General features: G+C 39.5%; 5 protein-coding genes across 24 annotated transcripts; 1 reads left to right on the top strand and 4 right to left on the bottom strand.

Moving 5' to 3' along the window:
• Positions 1-63: 63 nt before the first annotated feature.
• Positions 64-3,956, bottom strand: Arf79f (ADP-ribosylation factor 1). 2 transcript variants are annotated; one of them, XM_071771650.1, is made up of 5 exons: positions 3,813-3,956; positions 2,421-2,591; positions 1,914-2,023; positions 1,624-1,749; positions 64-1,546 (listed from the first exon to the last, which is right to left on the bottom strand). In XM_071771650.1, exons 2-5 carry the CDS (start codon positions 2,566-2,568, stop codon positions 1,382-1,384), a joined length of 549 nt encoding a protein of 182 aa, XP_071627751.1. In that variant the 5' UTR covers positions 2,569-2,591; positions 3,813-3,956; the 3' UTR covers positions 64-1,381. The 2 variants fall into 2 exon arrangements, with proteins under 2 accessions (XP_071627751.1, XP_071627752.1); XM_071771651.1 differs by having other exon boundaries at positions 3,451-3,892.
• A 1,304-nt stretch (positions 3,957-5,260) lies between these two features.
• LOC139808171 (tRNA (cytosine(72)-C(5))-methyltransferase NSUN6-like) lies at positions 5,261-10,632 on the top strand. 13 transcript variants are annotated; one of them, XM_071769850.1, is made up of 10 exons: positions 5,306-5,688; positions 5,808-5,877; positions 6,025-6,156; positions 7,479-7,732; positions 7,859-7,981; positions 8,364-8,559; positions 8,658-8,820; positions 9,357-9,567; positions 9,828-10,124; positions 10,223-10,632. In XM_071769850.1, exons 4-10 carry the CDS (start codon positions 7,598-7,600, stop codon positions 10,493-10,495), a joined length of 1,398 nt encoding a protein of 465 aa, XP_071625951.1. In that variant the 5' UTR covers positions 5,306-5,688; positions 5,808-5,877; positions 6,025-6,156; positions 7,479-7,597; the 3' UTR covers positions 10,496-10,632. The 13 variants fall into 13 exon arrangements, with proteins under 13 accessions (XP_071625954.1, XP_071625952.1, XP_071625956.1 ...); XM_071769854.1 differs by lacking the exon at positions 6,025-6,156 and having other exon boundaries at positions 5,310-5,435; positions 5,617-5,688; XM_071769853.1 differs by lacking the exon at positions 6,025-6,156 and having other exon boundaries at positions 5,261-5,363; positions 5,735-5,877.
• LOC139808175 (uncharacterized) lies at positions 5,884-7,385 on the bottom strand. Its single transcript, XM_071769870.1, has 4 exons — positions 7,018-7,385; positions 6,658-6,839; positions 6,373-6,527; positions 5,884-6,293 (listed from the first exon to the last, which is right to left on the bottom strand). Exons 1-4 carry the CDS (start codon positions 7,052-7,054, stop codon positions 5,954-5,956), a joined length of 714 nt encoding a protein of 237 aa, XP_071625971.1. The 5' UTR covers positions 7,055-7,385; the 3' UTR covers positions 5,884-5,953.
• Positions 10,612-12,852, bottom strand: LOC139808174 (deleted in lung and esophageal cancer protein 1 homolog). 3 transcript variants are annotated; one of them, XM_071769867.1, is made up of 7 exons: positions 12,343-12,852; positions 12,009-12,150; positions 11,663-11,924; positions 11,355-11,467; positions 11,078-11,272; positions 10,865-10,990; positions 10,612-10,757 (listed from the first exon to the last, which is right to left on the bottom strand). In XM_071769867.1, exons 1-7 carry the CDS (start codon positions 12,360-12,362, stop codon positions 10,674-10,676), a joined length of 942 nt encoding a protein of 313 aa, XP_071625968.1. In that variant the 5' UTR covers positions 12,363-12,852; the 3' UTR covers positions 10,612-10,673. The 3 variants fall into 3 exon arrangements, with proteins under 3 accessions (XP_071625968.1, XP_071625969.1, XP_071625967.1); XM_071769868.1 differs by having other exon boundaries at positions 10,612-10,783; positions 12,009-12,852; XM_071769866.1 differs by having other exon boundaries at positions 12,009-12,852.
• Positions 12,853-12,996: 144 nt separating this feature from the next.
• On the bottom strand, positions 12,997-22,023 carry Chro (chromodomain-containing protein chromator). 5 transcript variants are annotated; one of them, XM_071769827.1, is made up of 10 exons: positions 21,877-22,023; positions 20,644-20,725; positions 19,300-19,448; positions 18,978-19,215; positions 18,688-18,863; positions 18,458-18,597; positions 18,165-18,377; positions 17,969-18,051; positions 14,497-17,070; positions 12,997-14,270 (listed from the first exon to the last, which is right to left on the bottom strand). In XM_071769827.1, the coding sequence occupies exons 2-10, from the start codon at positions 20,696-20,698 to the stop codon at positions 14,173-14,175; spliced, it is 3,726 nt and encodes a 1,241-aa protein (XP_071625928.1). In that variant the 5' UTR covers positions 20,699-20,725; positions 21,877-22,023; the 3' UTR covers positions 12,997-14,172. The 5 variants fall into 5 exon arrangements, with proteins under 5 accessions (XP_071625928.1, XP_071625929.1, XP_071625930.1 ...); XM_071769828.1 differs by having other exon boundaries at positions 21,873-21,996; XM_071769829.1 differs by lacking the exon at positions 21,877-22,023 and adding an exon at positions 21,398-21,702.
• Positions 22,024-22,048: the final 25 nt, after the last annotated feature.

The raw sequence follows: 22,048 nt of genomic DNA, 5'->3' as shown, positions 1-22,048 counted from the left end.
TCCAACTAACGATTGAAAGAGACACCGTGTGCCCGATGGCGAATAATGTATAGACTACGTATATAAAGCACAATTACAATATATTTCACAACGTGTTTAAACATTCATACATAATTATACGACGTTTCGCATATGACGAAAAGGCGATTTAATGAAAAATTAGGGGAAGGAGTATATCGTAAAAACAATGTATTTCAAAGACAGGAAAAACGTTGGGACATCGAAGAACGACCGCGATGTAAGGTCGAAAATACTGGCGGATAACGCCACAATGGCAAAAGTTTACGACGTTATCAGCTACTAAGGCCTGACTTTTCGCTGACAGGTTGGAGCCTTTTGAAATTTTTCTCTCGGGTCTCTGACGTTATCATCACGTTCACTGCACAATTTCGGAATGTCAAGGATATATTCTAATGTACCTTATTGAGGTGTAATAAATAAATCGCTTCTCCTTTTTAGCAAGACATACATGTTTGGATAACTGTAAGTTTTAAACTGAACGCGGGCGGAAGGTGAGAAGAAGATGCCACCCCTCAGCCGCGATCAGCTAGCGAGATACGTATCCATAGCTTCCGTTTTCCCAAGTTTTCTATCGCCGAGAACTTAAAGAAATAGAAAGCAACTTTTGTAACTAGGAAACGATAAGTCATTGCACCGTCTGCTGCAATCACCGTTTGCAGTTTCGTGTAAATCGCGCTGGGCCGAAGCGAGAGCACGTTTTGAAAATGTAGTGGACAGAGCAACATTCTCTCGTCTATTGATCACATTTTTATCATATTTATATAATGTAATGTACAATATGCAGCTACATTATGATACGCGGTATGTCCAACGCATTCAAAACTGGCAACACCTGGTGGGTACTTGATCTTTTTTCTTTTCTCGTATATGTGTGTGTGTGTGTGGGCGTGTGTTTTGTTAAATTTTCTCATTGAAGAGGTATCATTTAAATTACTCATTAATCAATGTGTATCGTATGTTTCAGAGTTAGGTACTTTAATATAATTACTTCCAAGTTTTCCACATTCTTGTGGCATCTCTGTGTAAAAAGTGTAACTATATAATGCTAATATAATAATAATAATTATAATAATAAGTTGCGCAAGGCAATAGTCCGATGTGGCCGTTCGATCGTGTGTGCCTGGCGGCCGCTTCCTCGCTCCTCTCCCCCCTCGAAAAAAAACCTACTGATACAGAGACAACTCCCAGGAATAACTCATACTGCTCCTCCTTCATTTTCCACTCAAGATCGGAGAACTTGCGACGTTTTGTATCGTTTGTTTCTTATGTTACCCATTCGTAGCAGAGAGGGGGAGGAGGTGTGCAGCTGTTTTTGTATGATGGTAATAGCAACTGAATGTTGACAGAGTACGTTTTCCAATTAGCGGTTGGCATTTTTCAGCTGATTGGAAAGCCAATCGAGGCCCTCGTAAAGTCCGTCTCCACTCGTGGCACACGTTGCCTGGATGTACCAATTGCGATTACGCAGAGAATGTAATCCCAATTTGTCGGTGATCTCTGCTGCGTTCATTGCGTTCGGCAGATCCTGAAATGTTACTCTCGTTCAATATCGTCCTTTGTTTAAATCACGCGTATGCAACGTTCACAGAGGACTCTACTTACTTGCTTGTTAGCAAATATGAGGAGTACCGCATCTCTGAGTTCATCTTCCGCCAGCATTCTCATCAACTCTTCGCGTGCTTCACCGATACGTTCCCTATCATTACTATCAACGACGAATATCAATCCCTGCAAAATTAAACATGGAGAGATGAGACAATGGAATATCGATGGAGAATCGATATAATAACGGAAATAATCACGTCATTTGATTTGATCTAATAAAAGATATTGAAAAAGAAAATAAGGTGCACACACACACACACACGTTATACGTAGTACGTAGTACATACTTGTGTATTCTGAAAATAATGCCGCCATAGAGGTCTTATTTTATCTTGGCCGCCCACATCCCATACAGTGAAACTTATATTTTTATACTCAACCGTTTCTACATTGAAACCTAAAAATTACATTTACATGTGTAATATTACCATCTCTGACATGTTTATAAATTATTATAATGTTTGGTATAAAAGTTGCACAATATACAAAAATAAACTAAATTATTTATTACCTTTGAATAAATTGATACAATTATATATACATATATATATATATATATAATTGTTTATACGAAAGAAATGTACAAGAAATATTATTTAATATTTAATATTATATTTATTAAATCAGTGCTGTCCAAGATTTGTACGTGTTGATATTGGCTTGACGCGCGTGTCCACATTTACGGTTATTGCCTCCTCCTTTTTCTTAGAAGATATTATTGTTAACAATGTTGGACAGCACTACTTTAAGTTTGCATGTGTTTGTAAAAAAGAAAAAAACAGACGCGTATTTACCTATAGTGGGAATTGTAGTAACAATTTCCCCTAATTTTAATTTGTACAGAATTGTGGTTTTACCCGCTGCATCAAGACCCACCATCAAAATCCTCATTTCCTTCTTGCCAAAGAGACCTTTGAATAACGTTGCAAACATATTCCCCATGGTTGGTGTTTGTGTGTCAGGACCTGAACATACGCCGAAACACATATACACATACATATCCATTATATTGTGATACAATAAAAAAAATGTTAATATATAATATATTCTTATAAAATGTATATCAGATTTTGTCATTTAGAAACACCGTGTCCTACGCGACAACCGAGAGATTACTATAAGGTTCCTATAAGTGTATATACCATATTTATTTCATAATTTGAAACCTGGATATGTTTATACATTTTTAAGATTAATATAGATCTACAAAGCTGTATGTGCACATGTTAAATTGTAGAATCGAGCTTGGCACGAAATGAAAAATTGGGTTTACATGTTTGGACAAATGCAATATTAAATGCACAAAGAGCATGACAAGATATATCACATATCACTCGTGTGTGTGTGTGTGTGTGTGTAAAGATGTCGATTCTCTCGTTCCTTCTGTCTCTTGAGCGTAAAATCGCGAGGCGGGAGCGACGTTAACGGGGCAACATCGTGAATGATAGAGGAAAAAGCGGCATTACGGATCGCGGATCACGGTCTCCGATGATCGGTCTGCCGTCGCGTGGCCGCGCGTGTCCACGGTGGCGTTTCCTCGCGAGCACAACACATACGATACGCACAATCCTGATCGTGCAGCGTCCGCCGAGGTACAAGAGGCTCGCTAGGAGGAAGGATCTAACCTGATCGTGTAAAAAGGCAGCCGCGAGACACCGGAGGATCGACAATGAATCTCGACATGGCGGGAATCGTACGTTCGATATCTTCCTCATGCATGCACGCACGCACGCACGCACGCACGCACGAGACGCTCACCGCTCTCTATCGATTTCGATTATCATCATCTCAACAAAATTGCTATGGATTATCGGACTAGCGTACCGTCGGGGATCGCTAGACTGCTTTGCCGAATGCCGAATGCCGCGTGTGCCGATGAGCTATATGCGGCTTTAAAGGACGTTGGTATTCTATTTAAAAGGCCAGTAGAGCGCGAGATACCGCGCGAGCGTCGAGCGAAGTGGAGGGTATCGTGCGGTTTGCGAAGCCACAAGCCACAAGCCACTGCGTAAGTACACCCGGGTTGCCTGACTGCCTGACTGCCTGTCACCTTCGACCTACTCCCCAGCCCAGCGAATCGTTTTCAAAGGTTCTCCGCTCAAAGATCCATCACCCAGAGACTTGCTCTTACTATCGAGTTCTCTCTTGACGCCACGTTGCACACGTACGATACTTGCGTTACTTACGTTTCAGTAAAAAAGATTATTTTCACGAGAAACGATAAAACATAAAACCAACACTCTCGAAAAGTACCGTATGTCAAAATGGCGGACGTGGAAAAGATTCGTACCTTATGCCACGTATAGGGTCACCGAGCCGCCACGATTGGCCCGACACGAGTCACGTGACGATGGAAATTAACAGCGCGACTATCCTGCCAAGTGCGAGATGGCGCTTTAGGCGCCGCGCTTTAAGGCCGGTATTCATAGCCCGTATGCGCAAACTCTGATCTAACAGAAAGGCTGCAACGTGCGTGGCTATCGCACAGTTTTAGCCAATAAGCTTGCAGCTTTTCTCTTAGAGCAGAGTTTACATCGAGATCACTTGAGATGTGTGACTTGATACGCGTATTAAATAGTAAATAACCATTGGCCTAGTTTACACCGATCTCTTGATACGCGTATCAAATAGTATATTTGAACTGATCAGCCAATAATCAGACTTATTTACTAGTTATTTACTATTTAATACGCGTATCAAGTGATCGGTGTAAACTAGGCCATAATAGGCTTGTTCGTTTCCGTTGCACTTCTCAACTAATAAGCAATAAGTTGGAATGAAAGAAAATATATTTGTTTCATTCTAACTTATTGCATTATGTTGCACTAGTTCAGAAGTGCAGCGAAAACGAACAGACCTAAGGATAAAATGACTACGTTTACACGGCTCGATTTAAGCGGGGAGCACACACTTCTGCACATTCTGCACAACGCATAATACGTAAGCATAAGAAAACTGCGTGGTCTATTTCCTTATGCACATGTGTATGGACCACGCAATTTTTTTATGCTTACGGATTATGCGTTGTGCAGAAGTGTGTGTCTGGACCCTTATGGCTTCTGCACACAGGACGCGGAAACGCTTGCCGCGCGGCAAGAAGCGACGCCGTAGCCAATCAACGTGTTGTTTTTCCGTAAGAACCAAAAGTTGATTGGCTACCGCGCGGCAAGCGTTTCCGCGTCCTGTGTGCAGAAGCCATAAGGCTGCGTTCCCACTGTACGTGTCCCGTCTCAAGGGCCGCTATCACAGTCTCCGATTAACGTGATCCTCCTCCGCGAACTCACTCTGCATTTCTTTCCAACTGTCCCCCTAGAAAGAGACGAATGCTAAGACTCCATAGACGCGGAAACGCCATGCGGCAGAGTGCGTTGACCAATCACAAATTTTGATTTTGCCGCAGGCGACTTGCGGCAGCCTTCTGATTGGTCAACGCACTCTACCGCACGGCGTTTCCGCGTCTATGGAGTCTTAGCAGAAGAGTGGGTTTACGCGGAAGATGACGTTAATCGGAGACTGCAGGAGACTGTGATACCGGCCCCAAGTAATGTAATAAAATGGAATGTTTTGATTGGTTAACGACAGACGACGCGACGCGCGACGCGTTTAGAGAATCGAGTCCCAGAGCTCGATGCTCGATGCTTCAAGGCTTCAAGTGCCCACCACGGCCACAAGTGGCTTTTCTTTCAGTTATATATGTTCTAAGGTGTAATAGCGCGAGCTACGTGGAGTAAAGTTTTGTATGTACAAAGTTATTTCTCAGTTAAACTAGTAATGCCGTGTGTAACGCGAGTAGAGAAAGCAACGACCATGTACGAATGCCACAAATTTATTTAATATCTCCAACGTAATAGCATATTTCAAGTTAGGTTAGGTTAGATATCCTACAATAACCATGTGTTTACAAAATGACAAATTTCATTTAATTTAATTTTTAATAAAGATTTAATTAAATTTCACCGCGGTATCCTGCTTTTTATATTTCCACACTAGTCCACCGTTAAGCAGCAAACTTCCAAGCGCCGTCTTTACTTTGTGCCTTTACCTGAAAGACTGTTGTGACACGTATGTAAAAAGTTGCATATATACGTACACATGGCGGTACTTACAGATCCCGTCGAATACCTTTGCCTGAGATTTACCGCACCCGCATGGAACCGAAATAATTTGAATCCTGCATTCAGGGTGACACGTAGCCGGGCACGCTCTACACTTGAGTGCTATCTTTCCAAACCTGATTCTGACGTCGCAAACGTAAGGAGAATATGATATATAACTTGGTTACGATATGATCTTTCTCTGAATTATATCTTTGTTGTACATGCGTGTATTACCTTTTACCACATGGAGTACACGTTTCCGGTTTAATAACTATCTTTGACATAAAGCTATGATTCGCAGAAGACGCTTCAGCATTCGACAGTTTGGAATCAATATATTCTTTCGTAGTCTTGGCAACTTGGTGGAGTTTAACGTTTGCACGTTTATCTAACGTGCTTCCCTGTTTATTCATCGTGCAACATTCACCATTAGGTTTATATTCTTTCCATTTTTTCTCCCTTTGAGCCTTTACAATGATATCGGTATCCAAATCATCTTCCGATTTGGACAAACAATTCAAGTCACTTAATATCGAGCCTGTAGAATCTGTTTCCACTATTCTAGTCAAACTACAATACAAAAGTCGATCACGTATCGAGACGTATTATTACTTCCTACTTACAACTTTACGCTGAATTTGATACCTACTGTCTATCACCCCGTTTATCTTGGACGTTTGGATTATTATATTTAACGTCGATTTCGGGTTTGTTAAGAAATTGTAGCTTTTCCTTGATATCTTCGTTCAAGTTTGCTTCTTCATCGTGGAACAACACCTCTCTAGCCATATTACGTTGGGTTTCCTTTCAAACGTAAACACACTTATTGATACAAAACCAAGTTGAAAAGACAAACGTTTTAATTCATTTATATTTTCTTAAAACATTTTTCTTTCGCATTTCTCTATATACATGAAAAAGGAACGTAATGTACCAATATGTTTTTATGATGCTCGATCACTCGACGTTTACGTTTTTCCTCCTCTAAATTTCTTCTGGCATGACACAACTTTTGACGAAGACTCGCAGTTTCTCGGCGACTTTGATCTAAATCTAAACGAAGTTGTCGATATTCTTGCAAAGGTAGACATTTTATTTGTGGCACATTAGTCAAACCTGTATCAGAAAGTAGATTACAACGTGTAGGTACTTGTCTGGATAAATTTAATTATATGCCTTTGATAATAATCGTATCAAAGATATTTTCTTTTATTTAAATGACCATCCCATATGTGTCGTCATTTGGACCATGTGATAGATTTGTGAAAATGAAGAGAGTTTGGATTATACAGACCTTTATTTAATTCGTTACTCATGAAGGATGATGTCATGTTCCATGAATCTTATAACATTAATTAAGGACTGATAGTTCTTTGTGTCCTAATCGATTTATGCCAAAATATCTGTATTTAATAGCTGCAATGTGTAGATATTTGGCAAGTGAGTAGAGCTTTTATGACAACAGAGAAATTCTTATGCGAGATATGTTATATATATATATATATATATATATATATATATATATATATATAAATATGTGTGTACATACATACATACAATCAATTATTATCCTTCAAGTCCTTCACATCTGCCAAACAGTTAAATAGAAAATTCCTAGTTCATTTAAAGATATTCCTATATGTGGTAGAGAAATTTTGAAAAAAACATATGCTGATGATATTCAGAATTTCGCGTGTTGACAATGAGTACTGTACTAGGCTAAAGCTAATAAATTGTATCGACGATGTTGTCCAGGTCCAGACGATCGGGCGCTCAACCACTGCTGGATGCAACGATTGAAAAGCGATTTGCACCAAGATTTTGTGGATAATAAATAAATTAAATAAATAGAACAAAGTATAGATGAGGAGATAATGTCATCACAGGCGTTATTACACGGTTTGCCAGAAACGCCCTTTAAATATAAATCTGGAATACGTGATGAATTGATAGCAGACTTGAGAAAAGCGATAATTAACGGTGAATACTTACAACAATCTGAAATTGAGGTATTCTCAATAGATTAATAGACGTTTCATAATAGACGTTTCACTTGCTGCTATCTTATGACCCATACACATAGTACACATGCACACGCAAATGTTTTCTATTGAGAAAGGGAAAAAAAATTGTAGGAAAAGATCGATGCTCTTTGCAAATGGATGTGTACAACACCTAAGAAGAGCGTTTACAGATTAGATCGTTTTACAGATTATTATACAAACGATCTGAACAGTTTATACAAGGCATTGAAGCAGGTACGTCGACACAACGAGACAAAATTTTCTTTACTGATAATTATAGGATATTTTAATACGTCCAATACTCTCGTCCAAATATCCTCTCGCTATAATAAGAAGCAGTGACACATCACTTGTTTTCCAGTCAAATTATATTTTTGTACTTAAATGTTAAATCGCTATTGTATATATCTATATACATTCCAAGACGCGTATATCTCAATTAACATGTCCGATATATATTATTATTCTTTAACTTTTGTAATTCCAAGAGAAAAATGTTCTTTCTGTTCTGGATATACTTTTAACGTTCCTGCTAACGTTTTTTAGATATGTAGCTTGCGTACCTTTGTACATATATACAAGCACAGAATTTTACATGTGCGATTTATTACGTTAGGATGACAAACCGGATCCATCTATCCACTTTTTGCCGGATCTTCCGAATGGAATAGTTGCAGTCGACAGTTGGGATTCATCGGTGTCTCTTGATTTAAAGAGATGTCCAGGTGAAATTATCGTTGACGCTATATGCGGTGCAGCTGTGCTAAGAGGATCTCACGTTTATGCTCCTGGTGTTATCGGAATGCCAAATGGTAACATCTTTGCACATAGAATTCTTTTTTACAATACGTATTCGCAAGAGATCTTATATCTTATATCTTGTAATTAAATTTGTTAAACTAAATTATAGGTTTAACTATTAATACCAAAGTCAGTGTATTCGCTGATGTTACTGGTCAATGTAAGAAAGGTTTGATTAAACCATATGCAAATAGCAATAAAGTATATTTAGGCAATGGCATTCTTCGACAAACAAGGAAAGAATTATTTTGCAAACCAACGAGAAATCCATGGTACGAAATAATTTCCAATGCGCACGAGATTGGGCGTGACTGGCTTACTTAACTATATAATTATAATTGTTGGAGGATTCTCACACCTAACCCTGGTGAAAAAATTTCTCACATTTTCTCAGAAATTTTATAAAACGTGAGACTTGTGAAAATTTTTGAAAAAATATAGATTTAAAATTTCTCTTTCAGATACTTTCAGAAATAATAATCAGATGAGGATTTTCGAAATATTTTTTTGTATCCGTATGTGTGAAACGTTCTGATAAGACTTTCTCATATTTATTCCGATTTTTACAAAGATTGGCGGGAAAAATCTGATATTTTACTATTATTTTGTCTGAGTTTTTCTAAAAAAAAATGTTCGAAATCGTTCCAATTATTAAAAAATCTAAAAAATTCTGATCAATAATGTGAAAAATTCTGAGACATTTTTTCACCAGGGAAATTATAGATAGATATATCTCATTGTGTTGAAACTTTGATACGTGATTATTTTATTTGTTAACAAATCTCTTACATTTTCAATTGTCTTTCAGTGGTGTTGCAATAATTATGACTGATGTGATCTCACAAGTTCCGCAATTGAATTTAAATAACGAATCTTTGAGACCGCATGCCCTGTTACAAAATTTGCCGTCTATCGTGTGTAGCCTAGTTTTAAATCCCCAACCAGGTGAAACAATCTTGGACATGTGTGCTGCACCTGGTAACAAAACCACACATATTTCCCTGCTTATGAAGGGACAGGTAAATGTTTAAAGAGGAAACAAAGGAAAAGTTTATTATACAGCACGTAACAATGCATAATATAACGTGTCTTTTATAACTATTTTTCCAAACTGTCGTACACTCAACTTTTTTTGCTGAAATTTCTGCTTTTCTGCTTAAAAGAAACAAGCGCATGTGAACTCATTTCCCGCAGAACGATGACGAGAGAGAGAATGTGTATGTAGAAAGAGTATAGATACGTCGTTAATTTTAATTATTGTTTCTGTTATAATTTCCAGGGTACAATAATAGCTCTAGAGAAAAATCCAGGTAAAGTGATGCGATTTAAGGAAAAGTGTAATGACAAAAACATCAAAATATTTTGTTACGATGCTACGAAGGCTGTCATGCCTGTCATCGAACGAGAGCGCAGTTTAGCCCATACCGACGGACCTCCGTTCGAAGAAAATAATTTCGATCGTATCCTCTTAGATACTCCATGCAGCGCGTTAGGTCAAAGACCGCAATTGTACAATACAATCACGTCGGCACAACTTCATTCTTACGTTCCCTTGCAGCGAAGTCTCTTTTCTGCCGTAAGTGGACAAACGTACTTGTCATACAAATATACACCTGCCTGCGACTTGAAGCTTCAAGAAATAAGTATTATTATATATTAAATACTATTATATAGGCTGTTCGTCTTTTGAAACCAAAAGGGATATTGGTTTATAGTACATGTACCGTCACAATAGCAGAAAACGAAGGAATTATCGCTTGGGCATTGAAGCAATTTCCAAAGTTGAAATTAGAATCTGTTAAAGATCAAATAAAAACAGACAAATATGGCACTCAAGGATACATCATAGATGGTTTAACGAATGAGAATGCAAAAAAAGTATGTAGATTTGGTCCTGAAAGTGATTCCGTTGGATTTTTTATTGCATGCTTGACAAAATGTTCCTGAGGCAATGAAATTCATCTAGAGACAGCTGTATCACATACTTAACTTTTACTAAAAGTCTTTACATTAACTAAAGTATGAGACTGTACCACATTATACTTAACTTTTCTTTATTGACTTAATAAATTTTTATAATATTATTCGCACTTTGTGTTCCTTACCATTGTGTATTTTTATTCTACTATTGTTCGTACATAACTCCATCTCCAATGATCTCTGTCGTTATCACGGAACAATTGTTGCATATCGCGTATAATGTTTCTACCTAATTTTAGAGAAGGAAGAAATAGACTTTATAAAGAAAAGAAGGGAGAGTTATTTAATGAAGAAAAAGATATGTGAAAAGTTTGTTCCTTTTGCATTATAACTTACATGCATTCCATGAGCGTCGGGGAAGAAGTAGAGGTACAGATATATATGCTCTTGCGGTTTGAGCGTAAAATACGCAGGCCACATGGCGAAAGATGGTAGAATTAGCATATTATTGTTAGAAACATCCTAAAATGAGATAGAAGGACATAATTATGTCTGTTATTGTATAATTATTGTCGATGACAGCTTACACTTGAGTGCTGTTACTTTCACCTCGATATGCATCGAACACCAGTCGATTTCGCTCATAATGAAGAATCTTCCCTCGCCACCGACATTTTTAACCATTAGGGGTAAGGTGACTCGCTCACCTACGAGACACTCCCCACAGTCGAAACTCATTAATTTTCTATATCGCGTCACACTTTCTATAGATATGTTTGCTGCACTCCTACTTGTATCGGTGGACTGTAAGTTTTAATTAATCATTGTCTCTTAAGAAAAGCAACCGTGTGATTATTTGATTAAAAATTTGAAAATAGGGCTATACGTATTCCTCGCAAGAATCCGTTTGTCGATATGGAATTTCCACAATCCATTCCGTGTTTCTTATCATCGTTTGCAGTTCTTTTGGTGAGTATTGGAAATAAGGGATATTAATCACTGTAAAAATAATGATACATATATTATAGAAGATTTCAATCTTCTTTTTTTACGATATTGTATTAATTTTATCCTCTATACTTATATGTTTTCCATATTTTTTAGTATTTATATATACGAAAATTTTTACATTGTATATGTATGTACGTGTACCGACAAGTTTATCTATGCCAATGCACAGATAAATTCATTTACCTCTCAGTAATGGTGGATCTCGATATCCGCGTAATTTAATAATTACCGAACGTCCTTGTTGCACATTTATTACTAACATTTCTTCGGGTTCGTCCAAGATATCGCAACGAAAGAAAATAATCAATTTTATATACATCCCTGGAGAAATACTCGCCGTTTGTGTTTTACGTTCGATCATGACAGTGAAATGAGAGTAATTAGGTCTTGCCATCAATTGAAATTTGGCTGAAGAATCGCTTACGTTTTGTAGCATGACAACTTTCTATAACGGGAAGGGGGGATGAGGATGAGAGGTAGAAATAGAATATTATTTAATTTAAAAATTATATTTTACAATAATACATACCCGGTACAATTTATTTGACTCATAGTTGTGAAATTCTACAGAGTTAGGGATTGCTATTAAGATTGTTTTTTGTAACTTCGTTTTTGAGCTACTTCTCTCTGATCGCCCTGATCGAACTGACGAGGGAATTGATTCAACTCTTCTGAGAATGATAAAGAAGATAAATAGTACACACATAAATAGTACATACCGTAGCCTCGCTGCTTATTTTCGGTTAATTACAGAATACGCGTCGAAATGCGTTGAATACGCATGACGGGATGCTAGTTGTGCCACATATATTTAAAAGTTCTTTTGAGAGAAATGATAAGAAACAATGGAAATTTTTTAGTACCTGGTACAAAAATTTATCATGACGATTATAGATATTGATTGACGTATCTCTAATAATGGGATTTGTGTCGTAGGATAACGTTTCGAAAATAGACTGACCTGTAAAAAGTTATAATTTTATGTTTATTGCATATTAAAAGCGATATTAATGAGATTATACGATAAACTTGAGAACTAAATATAAACTTACGAATAACATTTATGACATATTCTAGCGTATTCTAAATTCATATACGTAGCTAAAATAAAACATCGTCGGTATGTGGGACGTCATTTTTCGCCTTTTTTGTCAATTTTTACAAAAGACGAGAAAAAGAAAAAAGAAAGGAATAGAAGGAAAAAAATTATAACCACGTTCGTTTTCATTGCAGGAATCGTAAATAGATTTCGCGTGAGAATCATAATTATTTATTTCACAAAAAAATATATATATATATATATTGTATAAATATATATATGTATATATATGTGTGTATATATATATATATATATATATATATATTGTGTGTGTGTGTGTGTGTGTAAATAGTATGTCGGGGTTAAAATTTTTACCGATTATTCCATGCACTACGACGTCACAACTATTTTGCACATCTTAGGATTACCTGCAACTACTCGAGTAGGAACGGGTTTAATAATAGAACGCAAATTGATACTCCGTTCAACAACATTGTATTTTAAGCTTTATAGGTTCAGAAAAATTATAAGTGTTTCATTAGAGTGCACTTATTCTATAGATAAGCACACATAGTCCATGTAATGCAATAGCGAAGTTGGCTGGATGCATTAGTGCGTACTAGCGCACTTAAGGCTGTCATACGCAAATCGATGTAAAGGAATACGCATAGAGTGCCAAGTGGATTCAACAATTGGCAATTTTCTCTCTGCCTCTCTCTCTCTCTCTTTCTCTCTTTCTCTCTTTGCGCGAGATACTCATGGTCGGAATATTGCGTTTGGTATATTCTATGATTACACCAATTTTTTGTCAATAAAATGCTTATATTACGTTTTTAGGCGGATTACTCTGCAGCGCATCCAATCAAATTCGTTATAAAACACACGTTACGATCGTATAACGAATATGGTATACATAACTATTAAGACAGCATAATTCACAGGAGTATACTTCATTTCACCCTTCATTTTTATACGTGCAACTTAAGATAAAACAAAGCAATAGAATTTTATGTTTTGATAAACGGTACCGCGATATTTTTTATATGCTTTAATCACAGATGGATCCAATTTACCTTACAAATGCATCTGACAGGACGACCGTACTGTATCATCACCTTGGACTTTGTATGCGTGGATAAATTTTTTTTTTTTTTACCAAAGCTTATTGATTGGAAAATATAAAACCCCATATTATACTTTACTATCCTACAAATACAATGCTTATTTTGCCGCACGTACTATAATGATATCACTGCATTGAAAGTACTGTTTTATCTTTGTATTTCTGTTTCTCTGTGCTGATATCATAAAAGTTCTTTTAACACAAAAATGGAGATGCTTGCAAATTGTTTTACATCGAGACATACATATGTATGTATAAACACATTTCCTTTTTGTTTAGTCTAAAATTTAGATTTTTCTTGGTGTGTGCTGACTTTTTTTTTACAGTATACCAGCTATCTCTCCGTCTTACAATATCTAGTCTAGTCACTGAATATTAAGACGTTATCAACGTGCAATTGTACGAGGGGTGAACGTTCTTACATATATACAATTCACGATCACGTATTAAACGTACAATATGCACATAACGTGCAAATTCGACGCCGTGCCATGATATTTCATTAGCATATGCGCAAAATGATATTCATTTTCACTTATCAAGTTCCAGAGCGGCGTATTGCTCCTCGTCCACCTCGGTCATCATTAAATTACCATCCGGTAACAGAAGCACTACCCTCCTGGTTCCTCCTGAAAGGAAGAGAAATCAGACGGCGATTGGACAGGGCGGGCCAGGAGAAGGGGAAGGGGAGATGTATTAAATATTTCATTCCATCTATATACAGGGGTTTCCGATAATTTTGCTGAAAGCTATTACCGTATACATTGTTCATATTTCACTAGGAGCAATTTGAGCAAAAATTTTGGAACCTAACCTTCACTTGAAACTAAAGAGACGCAACCAAAAGACTATTACCTGGAGTTGGTTCTTCAGCTTGTACCACTTGAGCTATAACTTGTGCCTGTCCGTCGTTATCCTCTTGGGTCCCAGTTACATCGGTCGTATTCGCGTTATCCATTATAGACATGACCATTGAATTTTCAGTCGATTCCGCTCCATCCTCCTTCACGTAAAACTGGGGCGTGAGATTTACTTGATCGGGGATCAGCTGCGCTACAGCCTCGGCAACTGCGTGATCCAATGTCAGGACTGAGCCGTCGTCTCCTTGTTGCTCGGTGGTAACGTATACACATTGTTGCTCGCCATCGGCACCATGTGTCACGAGGAGAGTCTGTCCATCCTCGGCTTGGCCCGCGACTTGATAGACGACGCCATGCTCGGCTATAGTAACCAGATTGGACGCATCGTCCGTCGTTACTTTTCTCTCTTCCGATATCTTTTCTTCGTTCTTGACGTCTGTCGATGTCACTGACATAGTAACGGATGTAGATGTTGCCGGAACTGTCGACAATGCCGTAGTAATAATGGACGTTTCAGCGGAGCTAGAAGCGACTGTTTCTGTCAAAGGTGTTGCTGTGGATATGGGAGTAGCGGTCGCCGTTACTGTAGAAGCGGTATCGTCCAAACAAGGTAAATCCGGCGCAGGTATCGTCACATTCGACAGATTGATCTGTGCTGTATCACTGGCTTGGACAATGGTACCGGTCGTTCCACCGGGACTCATCTCAACCCTCATAATACCACCGCTTTCGGTGAGCGAGTCGAGAGAGGGTAGGACCAATTCGGCGGCGGCGGCGGCGGCGGCAGCGGTCGTCGTTGTAGTGCTGGCGGTGGCGGTGGCGGTGGCGGTGGCGGTGGCGGTGGCGGTGGTGACGGCGGCGGCAATGGTGGTGGCGATACTGGTGGTGGTAGTAGTGATAGTATTAGTATTGACGTTGGCGTCGACAGTTGCAGCCGTGGCGTCTGTTGCCATAGTTTCGGACGTGTTGCTAGCTGTTCTCGCTGTGGTCGAATTTGTTGTTGCTTCAGCGGGTTCGGACTCGCCCGGTTGTTCAATCGGTTCACCGTCCGGACCAATTATACGTCCCGTGAGAGGACATAACGTGAACGGACGCGGTGGACTGTCGGGTTCTGGAGCCGTAATGACATCTGGTTCGGGAGGAGGGGGAAGATCCGACTCGCCCTCGCTACTGCTTTCTTCCGAGCCAACTTCGTGGAATTCCATGTGAAGTCCATCACCTTCCGCTAATTTGCTTTCCTTTGGAGGTTTGGTTCCCGCCTGAGCGATTGCCGAAGGTGTTTCGGTACCTACTTTTGCTCTGCCTCGTCCTGCAACGGCACGAGCACCCGCCAAAAGTCCACGACCACCCGGTTTAATTATACCTGCTGCCTCTTGGGCCTTTCTCTTTGCCATTAATAACTTTTGCTGCGGAGATAACAATGACTGTGCCTTACCCACTGGTGTTTTCGGAGTCTGTTTTGTTTGTTGTTGTTGTTGCTGTTGCTGCTGCTGCTGCTGTTGCTGTTGTTGTTGTTGTTGTTGTACTGGACTAGTAGCAGTTTTGATCGGTTGTTTGGGTTGCGGAGGTGTTGCGAGCACTGTGAATTTTGGCTTGATTTGCGTGACCGTACCGGCAGCAACCGGCGAAACGGCCTGCTGCGCACTTACGACCGTCGTCATACGCTTCTGCAACACCGGACGCGTCACTTGCGTCTGTATCTGTCTCGGTGCCGGTGCTCTGACGGGTGTACGAATTGTACCGAGAACGCTCGTTGCCGCCGTTGGACGCAATGCTGGTCTGGGTAACAAAGGACGACCGTCTGCCGTTCGCTGAGGTGTGACTGGGGCAGGTCTTATTCCTGTTGTTATTCTCGGTTGCAAGGTTATCGGTGCCGGCACCGCAGTCACAACATGTATCTGTTGCAGTTGCGACGGATCCGGTTTCGGCTGTATCTTTATAGGCTCGCTCTTTTGCGCGCTGCAAATTTTCGGTGTAACGGCCTTAGAGGTGACTACCTTCATCTGCGTTACCACTTGGCTTCCGTCCATCTTTGAAACAACTTTAACAGGAGTCATCGAATTGGACTGCGACGTCGAGATCACCTGTTTTCTCATTACGCTCGCGTTATCTCGATTTTGAACCATTACAACACCTTGCGTCGTTGGAGATCCTTTGACCGCTAGTTTTCCACTGGGAGACGAATTCAATTTGATAATACCGTCTTTTCGCGACATAACGTAAAGACCAGAAGCCAAATTTGGCATTTGTTTGGGATCGACTTTAACAACCCCCTTGGCGTTAGCCACCAGAACAGGCGGCTGGCTAGATTTCCCGTCTGGAGATTGTAATCCTAACGACGTTGCCAGGTCAGTGGACGAAACCGAGGCTCTGTTAGAACCATTGGCCTGCGCATTAGCGCGATTGAATGCACGTTGAATTACGTCGCTACGGCCCATTAGTCTTTCGTCTTCGGACTCCCCGGTCCACTCGTCATCACTGCCCGTGTCACCTTTTATCCTCTTTGTGGCACTGCTTCCACCTTCTTCCGAATCACTCTCCGAGTCATCGATCCTCCTTTTACCTAATACTACAAGAATCACATACGAGTATTAATTGAAACAGCATATATTTGCACAATTATATAAATATATCAATATTATATATCAATGTAATATATTACATTATATATACAGGGTGTCACTTAATTCGCGCCCACTATTTACACAGCGATATTCCTTATAAAAAATTGAGTCAAAAAGTTCTGAGCCATCTTTTTCTACAATGCTTAATAAAGCAGTAATTATTGAGTAAAGTCAATCCACTCAGTGCCGTGCTTTAGCCGGCCGTACGTCAGTGAGCCGCGCGTCTGGTAGTATGCATGAGTGCACACTGATGTACGCCCGGCTAAAAGACAGCGCTGATTAGAATGACTTACATTGTAGAAAAAAAATGGCTCAGGACTTTTTGACTCAGTTTTTTATAAGAAATATCGCTGTGTAAATAGTGGGCGCGCATTAGGTGTGACACCCTGTCTATATATATCTGTACCTTAGAGGTAAAGGATCGTACGTCCATTTTTGTACATTCAGAGAAAACAAGGTTTAAAAGTTTTTAAATAGGGAAAATGATGTTTCTTTTAGATATAAAGTAAAAGTAACTTGATTTATCAAGTTTTTAATAAAACAATTTAACTGATATGTTTAATAGTACTACTGCCAATAACACATTGTACCTGGTTTAAAAATTAGGCACTATAAAAATTTTCAATACAATTTTCTAAACATTTTATCTTAAGAACTAGTCATAATAGACATAAGACGTTTTACCATTATACAATTTAAGCTCCGGTTATATTGAAAAATGTATCAACTCCATTTTGACAAAAACTGGAGATACGATTCTTTATCTCTAACGTACACACGCATACATATATCAATTGCGATACGTCATATTATACGTGAGTTATTCAAACAGAATACACATACGTTCGTTATCCTCATCTTTCATCGAGCCACACCATTGCTTGACTTGATCCATCGCTTTTGATTTACTAGACCGCATCGGACGTCTACATGTACGCAACAATTATCGCATTGAGTATTATCGCAGTGATTTATAGAGTAAAATGTTACATAATGACATTTTTTTTTTTTTTTTTTTTTTTTAAGCAAAGTCACTCACCCTACTTGAGTCGCCGTACTCGGTCCAGGTTTGCTAGCCTCAGCTTTTATCACTGATTTTTGCGCTGGCAAACTCGTACGTCCGACAACTCTCGTATTGGCTTGCTGTTGCGCCGCTTTAGTCTCCTTTTGCTTAGCGAGACTCCGCTCAAATTCTTCAAACATATTTTTGCAGGTTGCTACAGACTCTACAGACTCCCATGTATTGTTCTCGCTAAATAAATTTTGAATGTTTTAAAACATATTGCTAGAACTCTTGAGAAGAGATATATGCGATTAAGAGAGAATACCTACTGTGAATAGCCTTCCCATTTAATTAAATATTCCGAGCACTTCTTTTTCGGATTAAAGCGTTTGGCTAAAATTTTCTCAACGTTATATTCTTCGTTACTTAAGTCTGCATCTTCTTCGGTAGCTGTCTTGCCAGACTTGTTCTGCAGAAATATTAAAATAACTGAAGCAAATTCTCAAAAGTATACTTTGCCAAACGTGCAAACGTGAAAAAATGTCAAATAACGTAATACCTTGGGCTTGATCGATGGTTTCAGTCTTGGCTTTTCTTTCTTATCCACTTCAATCTCCATAGATTCACTCTTCTGCGTTTTTGTTTCCAGTGATTTTGCAATATCCTTCTTAGCTTCCCCCGTTTCCTCCGGCTGTCCATTTCTGACAACTTTACGAACTATTATCGGTTTGGCATCTGTAAAGCAGCGAGAGAGCACAGACGGTGTTAAGTTTAGTCTTATTTATGAAAGTAGCATTTTTCTTTTCTTTGTTTTACACGCAGAGTTTTTATCTCTTAAAAAACTATCACCTTCGACATTAATATTCGATTGAATTTGTATCGGGGTATCCTGCATCTTTGCATTACTGATTTTCGTAAAGGTTTGTATAGTTTTCCCTGCAGTGATCCACGACTCCCTCACGTTTATATCCATCTTACACCATTTTTGGTATAACTTCCAAGTGTCAGCTTTATTCTTGTCCAAACCATCTTGTTGAAATTGCGTATCTTTCCATAATAGAAATGCCCATACTTGTGCTTTGCTATTCTACAAACATACAAAGGAAAGTTTCATAACACGTTCCTACAAAGCGGCACAACCATATCGCATGAAGAATCTAAAGATACAAACGTTTTTTATTTCGTCGGTTAGAAGATGTGACACTTTGGAGCAGGCTCCCTCCTTTGTACGATGTTCTTGAAACTCTTCGATAAAATGAAAGACAGAATGACACTGTCCACATACCAATACGTCTAATTGTCCCATTTCCTCTTGTGCCGCTGATGAAGTAGAAAAGAAATTGAAAGCGAAATGAAAGCAATTAGATCGAGTGAGAAATATATATATATATATATATATATATATATATAATATTGTACATGTACACAATTTTGTGTGTGTGTGTGTGTGTGTACACAGACGAAGTCAAGTCAAAAAGTCCTTTACCACTTTTCCTTCCGACAAACAATTATCGAGATACCGTAAACTAAATATTGAAAAAATTACCAAGTTTTCCTTGAATATCTCAAAAAGTATAAGGCAAATAAAAAAATGTTTCAGACAAAAGTTGTTCAAATTAGTAAAAAAAGATATAATAAAAAATAAAGGTTTATATTTAAAAAATTTAGCCGGTAAACTCTCCAATTTCTATCTGAAACAATTTTCCAATAAACCAATACTTTCTAAGATAATTAATTAATGGAGATGATTGGCACACGAAATAAAATTCACCCTGTATATATGCAGGGTGTTTCAAGTCAGGTCAATAAAATTTCAGGGTCTTGTAGAAAATTGAATTTAGAACAAAAAAGTTCCTATAAAGATAGGTTCGAAAACGTTTCGTTGAAAATTTACAGCTAATAAACTTAAAAAAAAAAAAAAAAAAAAAATCGTTTTTTATTACTATTAAAAATAACCCTTAAAAACTCTTCATTTATTGAAGGATGAAGAAAGTAACCGGAAATAAATCTGATGGGTAATTAAATAATGAACTAAATTACACCAATTTTATTTTATTGTGACAAGGCGTTCGCAAAAGGAATTGAGCTCAAAATAACGAAAAAAAGCAGAAACTTGGAGCACGCTTTTAATGATCTTTATGTAAAGATTACATTAGCTATTACGTGTACACTAAAGCAAGCGCTTTCGTTTTATTTAATTATTTATTTTCAAAAATTATCAAATAAATGTGATTTTTACAATTTTTATTAGCTATACATAGCTTTTTAACCAAATGTTTCCAGACCTGTGTTTATATTATATTATAGGAACTTTTTTGTTCCAAATTGAATTTTTTATAGAACCCTGAAGTTTCATCGACCTGACACGGAACGCCCTGTATAATTACATTGTACACCTTTATGAAACAAAAATCTTGCCTCACGTCCTTGCTTGGAAAAAAAAAAGTCGAATCGGTTTCCAAGATCAGTTAACGAGACGAGGTAATACATAAATCCAAATGTACACGACGCGTACCTTTGATGATGGTGGGTTTATTACCGATGGCTGAAGGGCCATCGTCTCCTTCCATTCTGTATACTGTGTCTCGCGCTCTCTTCTGAAAATTAAACAACAGCCTGGTTAGTTAAGTACTGCCATTAGCAGATGTGACAGAAAGAAAGAGAGTGAAGGGAGGGAAAACGACTGAAGATCACAGACCACACTTGGCCGCGCGGGCCGAAAGCGATCACCCTACCGGGTCTGGACCCTACCGCACATCTGGACCAAGTCTATGCGCTCCGCGCTCCGCAACGAGAATCGAAGCGCACGCCCGCGCCGCGCCGCGTGCGATCGCGATCGGACGGCACGATATATTCCTTTGCTTTCTTTCTTTTTTCTTCTCCTTAACGAAGAGAAGGCATTCGCCGATTCGTATGTTATACGGTTACACACGCGACGATCTCGCGGCCTCGCGCATCGTGCCACGCGCGATGTATAGTTTATATTAGCCGGAGTTACGTTCGCACACACACACAAGTTCAAGACCGTCTCGTTGCTAACATTTAAATTAAGTGCATTCCCGCAAAGTGACAAGTGCAAGTGGCAAAGCGTCGAGTCGAGCACGGAGCCAGTCGTGAACGCGGGAACATGGACGAAGCCGACGAAGGGAGTAGACACACTCGACCCGATTCGCGCGCGCGCGCTCGCGCTCACGCTCACGCTCGCTTGTTCCCGCCACCCGCCACGATTCGACGCGAGCCGTATGTACCTCACGTCTCACCGGTCTCACCTTACGAAAAACGAGAAAATTATTTTTCACAAGAGACCGGTATCGTCGCCGGGCGCCGGCTACATTGGCGCCGTTTCCCTCAACGTTGTGTCGTCACCGCTACCTTCGTAATTGTCGTTGCCGTTATCGTCACCGCCGTCGCCGTCGCCGTCGCCGTCGCCGTCGCGGTCGCGGTCGCGACCGTCACTGTCGTCGTCGTCGTAGCGTAATAGTACTGTCGTCGTCGCCGTCGCGGTGGTGTTGTCGATGCAGGCTCGAGGCTCGACCTGCTCGCCGTCTCCTCTCACTCCTCTGTCTCTCACAGTCTCTCACGAGCAAGCCGATGCTCGTCAAAGATGGCTCTCGTCGCCGATACTTCTCTACAAGCTACTCACTTCCTGTCTTTACGTGAACGCTTTCTGAACACCCCGTGGACGCGCGCGAACGCGCGTAACGTTACGGTCACAAACGCAAAAGCGAAACCTGCGATGCTCACTTACATACGACGAACCCGACGAACGGCTAGATTTTCCTCAGCCCGGGAAATTGCTGGTCGTTGCGCGAGATAGAACGAAAACAGCGACCGTGAGCTACCAGCTACCGCGTCGGCCGACAGTGGCGCCATGGCCGCCATGGCGGCCGCCCGCCAGACGGCAGTGCCCGTCGCCCGAC

The sequence above is a fragment of the Temnothorax longispinosus genome, chromosome 2 (assembly GCF_030848805.1).
Source record: "Temnothorax longispinosus isolate EJ_2023e chromosome 2, Tlon_JGU_v1, whole genome shotgun sequence".
Lineage (NCBI taxonomy): Eukaryota > Metazoa > Arthropoda > Insecta > Hymenoptera > Formicidae > Temnothorax > Temnothorax longispinosus.
This window is presented reverse-complemented; position numbering and strand designations above follow the sequence as displayed.